This window comes from Rhea pennata, chromosome 25 (assembly GCF_028389875.1).
Source record: "Rhea pennata isolate bPtePen1 chromosome 25, bPtePen1.pri, whole genome shotgun sequence".
In the NCBI taxonomy this organism is placed as follows: Eukaryota; Metazoa; Chordata; class Aves; order Rheiformes; family Rheidae; genus Rhea; species Rhea pennata.
The window spans coordinates 7,144,838-7,158,518 of NC_084687.1; the positions used below are offsets into that span (position 1 = coordinate 7,144,838).

The following is a 13,681-nucleotide window of genomic DNA, read 5'->3' on the forward strand; positions in this document are numbered from 1 at the left end:
GTGCTGTGGCACAACACTCTCTCCGTGCAGGTTTTTCCTTTAACCAGCCTCTTCCTCCTCCTAATCCTTCCTCAGTCCACAGCATGAATGCGAGTCTGAAGAAGCTGCCTTGTTAGGTCTCCATTGCAAATCCAATGATAAAATGTCAGGTTGGTCCATCCAGGCACAATTTGCAGCAAAAAAGGAAGTGGAGGTGTGGAGGGAGAGGAGCACTGGTCTTCCAGCCTCTTTCTGTGCGTGAGACATCTTACAAGGCAGAGACCTTGACTATGTTGCTTGTGGTAGTGGTAGAAATGTTCGTGGAGTGGCCAGGACTGCTGGGTGGAGGCCTACTCTCGCCTTCTGGTGTTAGTGCCGGCGGTGTGGGGATGCTGATGATGGCTGTTGTTATCTGCGCAGTTTTGCAGTTCGGTCGCAGCCCATCATCTGACTTCATATTGAGACTGGAACGACTAGAAAACAAATTTAGTTTTTTTTCTTTTTTTTTTTTTTTTTTGATGACAATAGGAAGGATAGGAATGGTAGTTGCTCTTCAGCAATATCTTATTCCTCTGAAACAGGGGCACTGAAATATTACAGAAGAATCCACTTAATCACTTCCCCCAGTACCTGCTAAGCATCCTTAATTTCTGCCTACTTTAACCTTTTTTAATATCCCTCAGGTTAGGATACAGCCTTCCACAGGGTAAATTACTTCACATTTTCTATTTCATTCTTGCATAAATCTGGTATAATTAAGAGGACACTTAAATATCCTGTACTGTGTACTATATCTTTTCAGCACACAGGTAAGTCTTCCTGAGAAAAAAATCTCCCCTTCCTTGCAGTTTGAATGCCTCTCTTTTTTTTCATTATCCCTTGATCTCTGTTGTTGTTTCATCTCCTTGCAGTAGTCAGGGGTCTAGCAGCTGGTAGCACTTTTTAGATCTGCATCAATTGCATCCTATAATTAATTACAGAGGGAAAATGATAGGTTGATTTCTGTGCATCTGCATAGCTGCAGGAGTTTGCTATTACCAGCCCAACATGTTCATTTTAAACGTGAGGCCTGTTCTTTTAAAATGTAAAGCTCCCATTTGAAAAGCTATTCCTGTGGTTATCTCAGAGTGACTCACCAAGAGGATTTTTCTTAATCTCCCAAGTTTCCCAGGGACTCTATGGGACCCATTCTATTTCCCTGGTTATCTCGGTCACAAGTCGAGTCCTCATGGGCAAAATCTTACGTACTAGGTGGTTCTGCCAGTGTTAGCCAGTTCACCCAGTGAGTTGCATTCCCCCTAAAAAAGTTCCCCCGGTTGTGTTCCACATGAAAAGTAACTTACAAGCCTTTTCTTTTGCCAGTGGTTTGGGGCTGTTACAATAAACATCCTCTTGTGTTGGCAGACTCAGTAGAAAGACCTAAGGTAGAGTTTCCAAAAGTCTGGGAAGCTGCCTCCTGCTTCAATAAAATTACCAAATCTCAGCATCTCTTGCCCTTCTGCAATCTCTCAAAGCATTATCACAGACCAGCTCCAAATGAGTGGTTGTTCAGAGTAGATGGTGCAGGTCCTTATAATATATTATCTCTCTGTTCTTACACAATTTGGTAAGCAAGTGAAATAACTAAGTGTTGACAGATGAAATACCATAGCTGACATCTGATTTAGCACCCCAGAAATAGAATAATTCACATTCCCCTGAATTATTGTTTCAGGTGCTGGTTTAAACTTCTGTCATCTTGAAACCACATACCCACAGACTTATTTTGTGCTTATTCATTCAAGATTTGTCCTCTGAAATGCCCTTCTGACTTTACCCTGGCACAGATTAGTCCTGTGCTGCCCTAGGAGCAGTTTTGTTTCAGTTTCCATAGCCTTTTGATAAGAGTGGGGAGGAGAGGAATGCTAGTTTCAGAAACAGCACACTGCACAAGAAGCTTAATGGGCTGAAGGGAATTTAGAAAGTCATTTAATACTTGCAAGCAAGATACGGTGAGGAAATGATTTTTCAGCAAGTTATATATAAAATGACACACTCAATTTAAAAATTGTCTATCGAAAGAGATATTTCTTCACCTATGGAACTAATGGCTCTTTATGTGAGAGCTAGTGAGACACCATTGTGAAATTCCTCTTTATTTGTTTCCTAGTGATGCTTGTTGCGTACAGTTGTAATTCAGACTTTTGGACAATGAAAAACAGTAAAATGAGTTTCCCTGGTCAGCATTTATAGTGCTGTACTGGCTTTTGCATGTAGACACTGGTGAACTAATCTGCTTTATCTCTGTCTGCCTGGACCCAGTAAGGACTTGAAAGTATTGGGCTACCTGGGAGGTGCATGGTCTGGATAGTAGAGTGACCCTGTGCAACTTTGGTGACTGGCTTACAGCTGGGAACTGTTGGCTCCTGCCTGTGCCATTAAGAGCTTCACAGGCAGATTTCAGCTAGAATTTATTCTTCTAGGTCCAATCTCATCAGAGAAGAGCTGCACTAGAGTCTAGCTTTGATCTAGTTCTCCCCCAGCCAGCAGTCACTTTTCTTGGGATCCTATTAGAAGGAGAGAGAAAGACATAGATACTCCTAGCTCTAGATCCCTCTTTCTGGCTGGAGAATATGCCTGAAAGAAATTGCACCAAATTTCTTTCAATTGGATAATGCACTTCAGGAGTTTGCATGCAGTAGTTAGCAGCAAGAGCCTACTTACTGTACCTTGTTGTGAGGGAGGGCTGCTCACTGCACTGAATGTGGATAGTGCTGAGCTCCTGCATACTCCGGAGGCGAGTGGCTGGCACACTGGAGTTGGGGAGGTGAGTGGTCTTCTTGTTACGGCGAGAACAGCAGGAGGTGGTCAAACCATGGTGACTTGACAAGGAGGGACTTCGAGAGGATGGGTAGTTTTGCATTGAACTCTCCATGCAATTTTGCTCAAACAGCTGCTCGTCTATGAACTCATGATTCTGACAGGAAAAAGAGCAATGCCATTACTCTCCGTGGCAACCCAACAGTAGTTTATTTTCAATATTGTATTTTACTAGTCTGGTGGGATGTGTCAGCCCCTTGTCTGTGTAAGATGCTCTCTGCCCCTGCACCTGAAAATGTTTGCACTAGGCAGATTTCAAGAAGGAAATGCAAACAAGAGCAGAGAAAGAGATGACTTTGCCCTTGCACTCACTATAACCAAGAGAATGTTTTGCTGTCCTGAATCAATATGGGAATAAGAGAAGCTGTTGCAGTGACAGAAGCATGATAATCTGTCAGTACTGCATTGCTTACACAGTCTGAGATGGTTAATATATTGTGTCTGATTTTCCTTTCACACATGTCTGGATCCTGGAAGCGGCTTCAAAGAGTCTGTGATTCCACATGGCTATTAAACCCCACAGGAAAGGAGATTCAGGCTCCTTTTTCTTTGTCCTTGGGGACAGGATTGTATTATATCTGGAGAATTGTCTTGCCAGATTATTTTTTTACAGGATGTTAGTTGTATTTGCTGTTGGGTGCAAAGCATACGTGGAATAGGCTGGGTGCTGCAATTAGCTGGTAGAAATAAACTTGGCAGCTGATAGTGGGAAATGACAGGGGAAGGAAATTCAGAGAACTGAATCTTTAAAGCATGTCTGTGCTAAAGAAACAAAATGTCCTGAAAGGAAGACCTCTTATGCACATGTATGAACACCCAAATAGTCCTAATGGACATACTTCATCTGGGCCCTGTCAGCATCAGAAAGGATGGGAAACAAAAACAACCAGGGTGAAGGCAGCCACTGATTTTCATTGGAACAACTAACAACTCTTACAGTGAACAAAGGCACTGGGTAGCAAAAAAGAACCACGAGCACAAACTCCCGAGGACAAGACCAGGAACGAGAAAGGAAGCAAGCACTCCAGACACGTCACAGAGATCACAGAAGAACAGATTGAATTAAAAAGGAAATACCTTGATGGTGGAAGTTCGTACAGATAACAGGGGATCATCCACAAGATAGGACAATCCCTACGGGACAACATGCCAACAAAAGATAAAAACACATTTGATTTTCCATTCCGGCATTCAAAAATTTAGTCCCAGCATTGCATTTTTTTGTCTCAGCATTGCAGCTGTATTGCTCAAGTTTGAATGGGCAACTGGACCTTCTCTTTACCAAACCTTGCTTGAATCAGACCTCTTTGTTCCTTCATTCTTACATTTAAGCTTCCTAATGTTCTTTTAATAAGACAAGACTTGTGACAATTTTATTACTTTGATCTTTTGAGAGCCAGAATGCAAAGGAAAACAAAGTTTGAGCTGCTGATTCATAAGTAAACAAATCGGAATTTTATTGTCAATGGATCACCAATGGATATGGTTTCTGATCATACTCTGGAAACATAGAAGAAAGGTTTGGACTGAAGGATTGGATTAAGTGCACATAGCAGTGGGAGAAAATATAGCACATGAATGTCCATACTCAATCTGGAAGGAGTGCAGAAACTTCTTTTGTTTGTACAAACTCCATGTGTTGTGTTAATACGACAAAGTACTGGGAGTACCTCTGGGTCACTTTGTCTTCTGACGCACCAGATTTGTGAGCCATTCACAGCCATTTGATTGTAAGACTTTATTCTAGTGACAATTGCAGATACCATGAAAATAAATACTGTATTTTCAGAATCCTTCTGCAGAGTTGAAGGAAAGGTGAATTGCCCATTGAAACAAGTTTGCAACTGTGGTACATTCCTCATTGCATTCCACCTGCAACTTTGTATCATCACAAAAATGACTCTGCAGTGTTTAAAAATTCTTGTACTATGATTTAATGTTTTGAGGGGAGAGGTGTTGCATAGTATTTTAATAGATTATGTGCATTGGAAAGAATTTCCACACAAGCTGATTGAACTATTTTGACTGATAATTTCAGAAATCCAAACTTGCTACATGGTTCGATGCAACATAATCATAATAACAGGCTGAAAAATGGAGGGAAAATGCATTAAATATTGTGCAGATTTGCCCTCTAGGTTTTCATCAAAATTCAAAGTATCATTACTATTGCCATTCTTTACAGAAAAAAAATAACATTTGGAACATTTTCAACCACTGAGACTCACCTTTTGAGTAGCTTTGGGTGCTGGAGGCAGTCTAGACTTATTTGTGTGGTAGGCTAATATATCCACAAATTGAGGATATGATATGGCTGCTTTACTTCCGGCACCCAAACTGGCTCATTAATGATGGAGCGACTCATGCAGCTCACAATGCAAAATAAAGTTTACAAATGGAAGTATTATTTGTGAAATACAGGTCATAATAGTGAAGCTTTTAAGCATGAAGTTCTAAACCAACGAGTCAGATTGTGAAATGTCTGCTTGTTATGTAACATCCAATATGACTAGAAACAAAGGCAAGATGAGTCTTATAAAATAAACTCAGTAGTTATTGATACAGGAAGAATCAGTTCACTGTCCTTGGAATGATGACCTTCATCGTTCATTGCCATAAACCAGCTGTACTCAGCAGGTCACTGCGATTAACAAGTCGTCATCTTCCAGTGCATTGCTGATGCCTAAATGGTGTTATTCCAGCATAAACTGAACTATGAAGTGGAGGCAATTTATCTTAAAAGAAAGCTCTTGCAAGTCAGAAATCAGAAGTACATGTGATGATGGATGCAGATAGAAAAAGGCATGAATATTTCAAGTGTTAACCTCTCGTCATTCTTTCTAGAATGAACTATGATATAAATAATATGCTCCATGGTATAGATCATGTTCCCCTACTGCAAAACCTTTTATAGAAACCTAGAAGTAAAACATATTCATGAGATAAATATCTGAACATTTCCAAGAGATTTCTGCATAGAGAATCACTTAATAATGGAAAATAAAACTCTTCCTCCAACACCTTGCTTAGAATAAACAGAAAAATCATTGCAGCAGAAACTGCTTGACTGGCTTTGAGATAAATTACCTGCTCTTGTAACGAGAACTGCAGTGACAAAATATATATGCAAGCTTTAAATCTATTAAGAGAGTTCATCTGCTCTGTTCCTTATGAAAGGCTAAAGGTTATTTTTGCCAGCTGATTTGCTTTAGATTCTAGGTTGTAATTTGGAGTCACTGACGTCAACTTCCTCCTTTAAGACAGCAGAACTGTCCATTGTTATTAATTGGCATAAGCAACAAATGTATGATGTCTGACTGACAACACAAGACAAATGCAACTTAGCTCTTTTTCAGAAGCTTAGGAGAAATTAAATTTAGCATACATATTGTTTATAGAATCTCCCTATCTCCTTGCCTGCTGACATCTTATTTGCATTCAGGTGAACTGAGTGATCTGTTACTGACTTTGTACTGGTTAGATGACTGTGGAGCAGCAGACAATCATATCCTTTATCCCTTTTCATGGTGATTCTTTTTTTAAAAAAGAAGTCTTAATAAAATGAAAGTGTGTTTGTCCCATTGCAGAACATTCTTGGGAACTGGAGTGTCTGGCACAGTATGTAGATCTGCTGGATATGTGCAACTAAGTGCCAGGTTAGAGCATCCTGTGCACACATCTTTTCCATTTGAAGCCTAAGCCAGGCACAAAGACTTAGTAAGATGTAAAAGTGTTGTGTTTCTACTTACGGTTGTTTTCTCCAGGCAGTGCAGCAGGTGGTGATGTTGGCTTTCAATTAAGGAGGTGCCTTTAGTCATGTGCTGCTCATCTTCAGTGGATCCCTAAATAGCCAGAGAAAGGGGAAAAAATCCCAAAGTAGGTGTAAAACCATGAAAACAGACAAAACTACCAGAGTTAGCTTTCACAAGGGAAAGACAACAATTTCAGTGTTACTAGCTCTCAAGTTCTTATCATGAATCTTAGGTTTCCTCATTTTTTTTCTTAATGATGTGGCCTTTAAACTCAGAGGAAGATCTCAACTTTAATTCAAAACTGTATGTTTCTAGCCATTTTGTAGCTCTGGAGGAAACCTGGGAAATACTGCTGACATGGTGTGAAGGTTTAAGATCCAGAAGGTAAAGAAAAAAGAACCCATGATGTCTTATTTTTCCAAAAATTGTTAAGACTTTTAAGTTTAATGTGACCTTAAATGCCAACAGATGTCTCCTGAACTCTAGTGTCTGTTAGCATAAGTTGTCTTAGTTATGCTGAGCTGGAAGCACTAGCTCTGTTGGACCTTCAGTGCTACACAGAGCTGTGCCTGTTGGAACTTGCATAAGTTATTGCTAAAACCTTATGAGTCACAACTGAAGGCTAGATCAGTTGAACCTGGGTTTCATGTTTTGGATGTCACCTGTTTGTAATGCTGTTATGAGAGACAGGACTCCTAGATTTGCCTCCCTCTCTTTGTGGACACATGGCTGTGTGTTTTCCATACTTTGTACCTGCAGTGTATTAAAAGGGAGCTGCCCTTTCCCTGCCTCATTGAGTGTGGCTGTTGGTGGGGAGTTTGTAGCAGGTCCTGGGGACTGGGCTAAGTGAGAACTCATAAGTGTTTAACTTCTTGTAGGCTCAAGCCCATTTGAAGGGCAGCATGAAAAAAGAGAGAGGTGAGAAACAGGAAGGTGCTACAGACATAAGGATTAATATATATAAATTATCCTGTTCAAACATACCTCAAATGAAGAAGCATTGCACAGCAGTGGCAAAGAGTTTAGTATCACATAAAATGAGGCAGCAGTTTCCTAGGAGAAGGAGGCCCTATCTGGTGTGGCCTTCATTCAGTAGGACAGCTAGTGTGATATATGTTTTATTAACACAGTGCCTAGGTGCCCTGAAAACTGACCAAGAACCCTCTGTACATCACTTAGCATGATAACAGAGCAAGGCAGGCCTATTCCAAAAAGCTGATGATCCAAGTATTTTTCATATTCAAATATCTTTAAATATATTCATTGTACAGTACCAACTGACAGCCTCAGTCAGGAACCAGCTTTTCCTTCTTTCCCTTGTGTACTGAAATTGTTCAAGTATGGCACAACAAATTTATAAGCTAATTCAGTGTAGGGTGTGTCTGGAGTCAAGCAGGCAGCTTGTGCTGTCTGAGAAGGGATTGGGTACAGCTGAGAGTAGTTAAGACTGAGAAGTTACTGAAAGGACCGGCCCCTCCTAGGAAGGCGTAAGTCAAGCTGGGAGAGAGAGGGAAAGAATTGCTTTTGGCATGGGTGTGTGTGCATGTGGTGACTTGGGGAAGGGACTGGTTAGGCTGCAGTATTACTGGTGGTTAGGGTAAGCTGTAGATCTCAGACTAATCCTGGTGCTTTTGTAAAGCTGAGGGGCTTGATCTGCTAGGAACAGCAGAAATAAAAATGGATGAGAGGTTAGAAACTTGAGTTCAGTATATGTATCATGCTTTGTTTGTGCAGAAAGCTTGATATTAAGCATTCATCAGAACGATGTTAGGTCAACTTAGTGAACTTGGTGGTGGAATCCAGTACTCTGTATTTTTGATCTTCACATTGTATTAGTGTATCATATGCTTACGCTCCTCAAAATACAGCATTTGTCACTTACTGTATAATAGGATGATCAAATGCACCTCAGAAATGGAAGAAAAAAATACTAGTGGAGATTGTTTAAAGAGACTATATGCTATTCTAGGATTATTTTTCTGTTTTTCTCTATTTTGTGGTGGTAAATTTAAGATCTAGGTTGTTAAAGATATTCTTTTACTAATTAAACTCCCTGATCTTGAAATTCACTATTACTTCATTACACATTTTCTGGGATTGCATGCATTAATCTGTGCATATCTTCGGTGATTAGCATTTTCAAAGACAATGAGATGCATTAAGATGGCAATTAGGGGTTAGTGTTTTCCTGTGCCCTCTGCCTAAAGGGTGCTTGGTATCTTCTGTAATGCCTAAATCTGAAAATAAAAAATCAGTGTGCATTGCTTGAATATATGCTTAGATGCAGAACTGCAGTATCTGACTGTTTAGGAGACAAAATGAGTGGGATGGAGAGACAGTGGAACATCCTGACAGAAGTGCCAGGACTTTGTCCTTTGCTCTTACGGGGGTCAAACACAGCTATGCTTTTGGCACTGATTTTAGCTATACCCGTATGTCCCAGTTATTCACTGAAAATCTGTGTTCTAGATGCTATTTACACAATGGTTCTGTAATTCTTAAATGGAGGAATAACTGTACCTCTGACAGATGCCAAAACATAGCTGAACAACTGATACATTAAGAAAGCTGACTTACTGTATAAGGAATTAATGTATTCCTATCACAATGCTTCTTAAGCAGGTTATGGAATTTTGTTTTTGCCGTTGTTGTTTTGGAAGATGAGCATTCCCAGAAGTATTTTTAGAAGTGGCCTAAAAAAGGTCAGTTCAGTTTTTCTTATTAATAGTGTTCTCGGTGAACCAGCACATCAAGCAGGTCCTGTTCCTACCCTACAGAGATTACTGACTGCTGAAGTCTATGTTGGAACATTTCCCATGGAGGTCCTTGCATACCCTGAAACAAGTAAGATGCCACACTGAAACACTCTGGGAAAGGAGAGAGAAAGAGCAGATATTGCTAACAGTGTCTTTATATGAGGGCTCAGAAGAAGGGTTCGCAACTCTTTCCTGCACAGCTGTGTTTCAGAGCAGGTGTAAGTGGAATTTGAAAGCAGAGGCAGAGCTTCCCTAGCCCTGTTTGAAGATCTAAACCAATTGTAAAATTTTGGCAGCACAGTTTAATCTGGCCATGTACATTCCATCAAGAGAACTGACTTGCAACTGCTGCAGAGAGATCAAGAGATGGCAGTTCTCAGGAATAAAGGGAACCACTAGTGAGTCTGATTCCTATCTTATCTTCCTTTCACCTTTTCTTTGGCCAGCTCTGTGCTTTCAGAAACAGTAAGCATCTAGAACATCTTAGCATGCAAATAGAAAAAGGGAGCTGCAGGAGCTACTGCCCCTAGGACAGTGAGAGTGCCAACATCATACAAATGCTTGGTGTTTTGATGTTACTGTTGAAGAATGCGTATTTGTTAAAAAGAAAAAAATGCATCAGTCATACCTATATTGCTGCAGGCAAACAAAATTGTGTCTTCATTGGAAGAGTCTGCTTGTAATGAATAGCCTGGTAGGGGGCAGGCAAGGGGATGGCTTGCTATTTGAGCTGGGATGCCAGTTTTGCAGAGGTTTGATGCCAGCTACCATTCAGCTTGTTCTTGGAAGGCATTCACTGAGCTGCTGGTTGCTTGGAGGAAGACTGAAATCTGCTGCAGTGTTCAGTTCTGAAATCCGATGTACTTTTACCTCTTCTGCTTAGTGGTACAGCACACAAAATTGGACGTTGGTGAACTGAGATGAACTGGTTCAGTGGTAAGCTGTCCATTTCTATGAGGATGGCTATAATGCTTCTCTATTCTATGGCTAAGCAGATTCTGCTTGTGAAAAGGGACAGACCTCACAACCTACTGTTCCTAGGATATATACCTTCTAGCATTTTAGCTAAAAGAGAATTTCAGCTAGCTGTACAAGGAGATTAACGGTAAGAGGATATGCAGGCTGCTGCCATGGGAAGAAGCTCACCATCCCTTGAGCATTTCTGACATAAAACCCACTAACAACACTCCCTTCATCTCTCTAAATGAGAAGAAAAAGCTCTGAGCACTTGGTGTCTAAATGGTGAATGCAACATGCCACAAATCCACATGTTTCTGCAGCACAAGTCTATATTTTCTCTAGGAGCAAAAATTCTTCCTGCTGCTCTCCTTGGATGAGTCCTTTCCTTCACTTTATCTTTACTTGTACAAGGCTACAGGCTGAATACATGCTGTTCCCTTAAAAAGATTATTTCATTGTATTCATTCTTGTGCTAATGAGAGGAAATTCTGGCATGTGTTTCTGAATCCTGAACAGTCCTTCAATCTCAATTTATTAGTTTAACTGCTGAGCCACAGCTAGGACATGTTTTGGGGTGATTCTTGTCTTGGGTAAACCAGCAAGATGCCAGGCTGCAGGGCAGTCTGCGGGGCTCTTGTAAGCAGTTATACATTGATCACAATACTGTATTATAATATCTAGTAATGGCTGTGTAGTAATTGTAGTTAGAATTACTGCTGGATAACAAACCTATCCTATGGTAATCTGTCCATGTGAAGTCCACTAAACTTAACATGAGTTCTGGGCAAGGTATCGAGAATGGGATGCACACCACCTGACTGACAAAGCAATCTGATGCTAATATGACCACTGAACTTGAATAGGAATGGGGTCAGGTACTAGTGAGCAACTTGTAACTCCATTAGTTGAAAAAGCTTTTCGGCTTTGCTTTTACAAAGGCAAACATTGTCCTGCTCTGAAGTATGCCAGGTAAAAACAGCAGACGTTTGAAGGATTAGGCTCCAAGTAAAGATGCATGAACAAATACTAGGCAGCTCTGGTCACTCAATTAAGTGTACTTCATCTTGCTCTTTGCTCCTTGTGTGCACTAAGAGCTGATTTATTTGAAGAGAAATCCGTGAAATGTGCTAATACCTGCTCTGGTCTTGATCAGGCTTAACATAATGACCTCATCTTGTTTTCACTGATTTTGCTGAGCAATTTGACACGCTTAAAACTTTTACATCTCATGAATAGCTAGTATTAGCCTACAGATGCCTTTCTGTTAAAAGTAAACCTACCACCAAACTGCCTGAAACAGGAATTATTTTCTTCCCTTGTTGGGTGTGATCAGATGGTCTTACTCTGCCACTAATTAGCAATGAAGAGCTTGTAATAATTCCAGAGTTGTTGCTGCTGGCAATCATACCTCAGACAATGATTTCTACGTATTTTCTCATGAGGAACTTTCCTGTTCCTCAGCATATTTGATTTAAATTGTTGAAACCTCTGGATACATATGTGAAAGTACGCTTGTGGGCTGTCTCTTGATGAGAAGCAGAGGCGAGTGCATTCAGTGTGCATGTATGCATGTACTTTCATACATGACTCATGATGTGTGCTCACATTAATCTCTTAGAAAAGTAGAAATCAGTGAGGTTTTACTGAGCTATTTCTGAACAATAAGCTATTCTTTAATAACCACAGTACAATGTATGTATTAGAGAAAGACTCTTTAAAATAAACAATTATTTGTTAAAAGATTGTAGATATTTATAGGAAGGGCAAACTATTGGTGCTGTGTATCAGAAGAACTCCAATAGTTTCATCAGACAGAGGGCTTTGACAGAACTGTGAGCCATTAGTATTGACGAAGGCTGGATCCTCTCCTAGCTCAAGAAGGAGATCAAGAAAGTCTTTTCCTCCCATCCAGTCTCACAGCTGTATCCTAGCTATCCCTACATACAGTACATTAAGGCATAATTATAGCGTAACACTGTTCAGTGTGTGAGGCTGCTGCACTGAATAATGAGCAATTAGGTGACAACAGATTGAGGCAGGGAGGGAGACCAGAAAGAGGACTGGAAATAAGGAAAATTTTCAAACTCTCATGTGGAAGAAATTATTTTCTCTGCACTCACCGTCAGCTCCAGGGCTTCATTCAGGAGGCCGTTGCGCTTGCTGTGAAGGTAAGCGTTGGAACTACCTGTTTTGGCCACTCGAATCCTTGCAAGTCGGGCTTTCTGTGAAGACAAGTAAGCTGAATTTATTCTTTGGCACATCAAGTAATCACTCCTGTGCTGCTTATACCAGAGGAAGGAAATTTATGGTTCTTTTCACACCAGAAAACCCCCTGGGGATGAAATACAAGAGGTACATGGGCAAGACAAGGCTGATGTCAAAACAGCTAACCTGTGTCTGTTTCCAGCTTGTCTATAGGACTCAGAGGACTACATATATCTGAAGAATAGTATCTGCCACAATGCATTAATGCTGGTTCCAGAGATGGGAAATGGGGGCCCTCAGGTTTGTTTATCCTTTCATATTTTATTAGTGATTTTTAGGGGGTGAGATGTGCAGCAACTAACAGCACTTGACTTAGACATGTTCTTGGCATGATAGGACTGTATGAGACAGAAGACTATGTGATGTAGCAGCATACATGTTGTCTACATGTGTGTTGCTGTCATGACTGACCTTCTCTCTAATGTGCTTGACTGTGTATCTGTTTGTCTGTCTGTATTTTTCTGTCTTTCAGCTCTGTGCTCTGAGGCCTGTATTGTTATTTGATCTGCTTGTGCAGCATCTAGCACAGTGACACCTGGGCCTTAGTGATGCTGTAGAAGTAGCACTGCAGAGCAAGTGGCTAGTAAGAGTCATTCAGAAGGAGACCTTGTACTTTGCTTTACTTACTAGCCAAGTAATGTAGACTGTTAATTTAACATTAGAAAATACTAATGGAAAAGTCTGCATATATCATTCTGCAGTAGGGGAAGGTACCCGTACCTCTGTCCTCGACAGTGGCGGTTTATTAGTTTTTTCTGTCCGATAATATAAGGCTATGTTTATCCAAAAGTACGCATCTCTTGACAGACAGACACAAGTTACTCAGCAGCAACACAGATATTCAACTCAAAAAGAACAAACCACTCTTCTCAAATATTTAATTATCCCTCACCTTCTTGATCCCTAGAAAGACAAATTAAATTATTAAAAAGTGGTCTTGAATAAGGCAAGGAATAAAAACTAGTAAGACCCTCTTCCCTTTTGATCTTAGTTTTTAACTTTCCACTTTGTCTTTTCAAACACTGCCTGCTTTTCTGTCAAGTGCTGATTTGCCTTTTTCTTTTTTACTGTTAATTTATGACTCAAACACCATTAAAAGTAAATACATGA

The 13,681-nt window shown here is 40.4% G+C and overlaps 1 protein-coding gene across 2 annotated transcripts in view; it reads right to left on the bottom strand.

Annotated features, from left to right (window-relative positions):
• Positions 1-247: 247 nt before the first annotated feature.
• Positions 248-13,681, bottom strand: part of KCND3 (potassium voltage-gated channel subfamily D member 3) — a 134,725-nt gene continuing 121,291 nt past the window's right edge. The window contains exons 3-7 of one of the 2 annotated variants that reach the window (XM_062595034.1): positions 12,427-12,528; positions 6,588-6,680; positions 3,916-3,972; positions 2,688-2,935; positions 248-452 (exon numbers count right to left, since the gene is read on the bottom strand). In XM_062595034.1, coding sequence (XP_062451018.1) covers positions 248-452; positions 2,688-2,935; positions 3,916-3,972; positions 6,588-6,680; positions 12,427-12,528 — 705 coding nt within the window. The remainder of the gene's footprint in view (positions 453-2,687; positions 2,936-3,915; positions 3,973-6,587; positions 6,681-12,426; positions 12,529-13,681) is intronic. The other variant, XM_062595035.1, reaches the window with a different exon arrangement.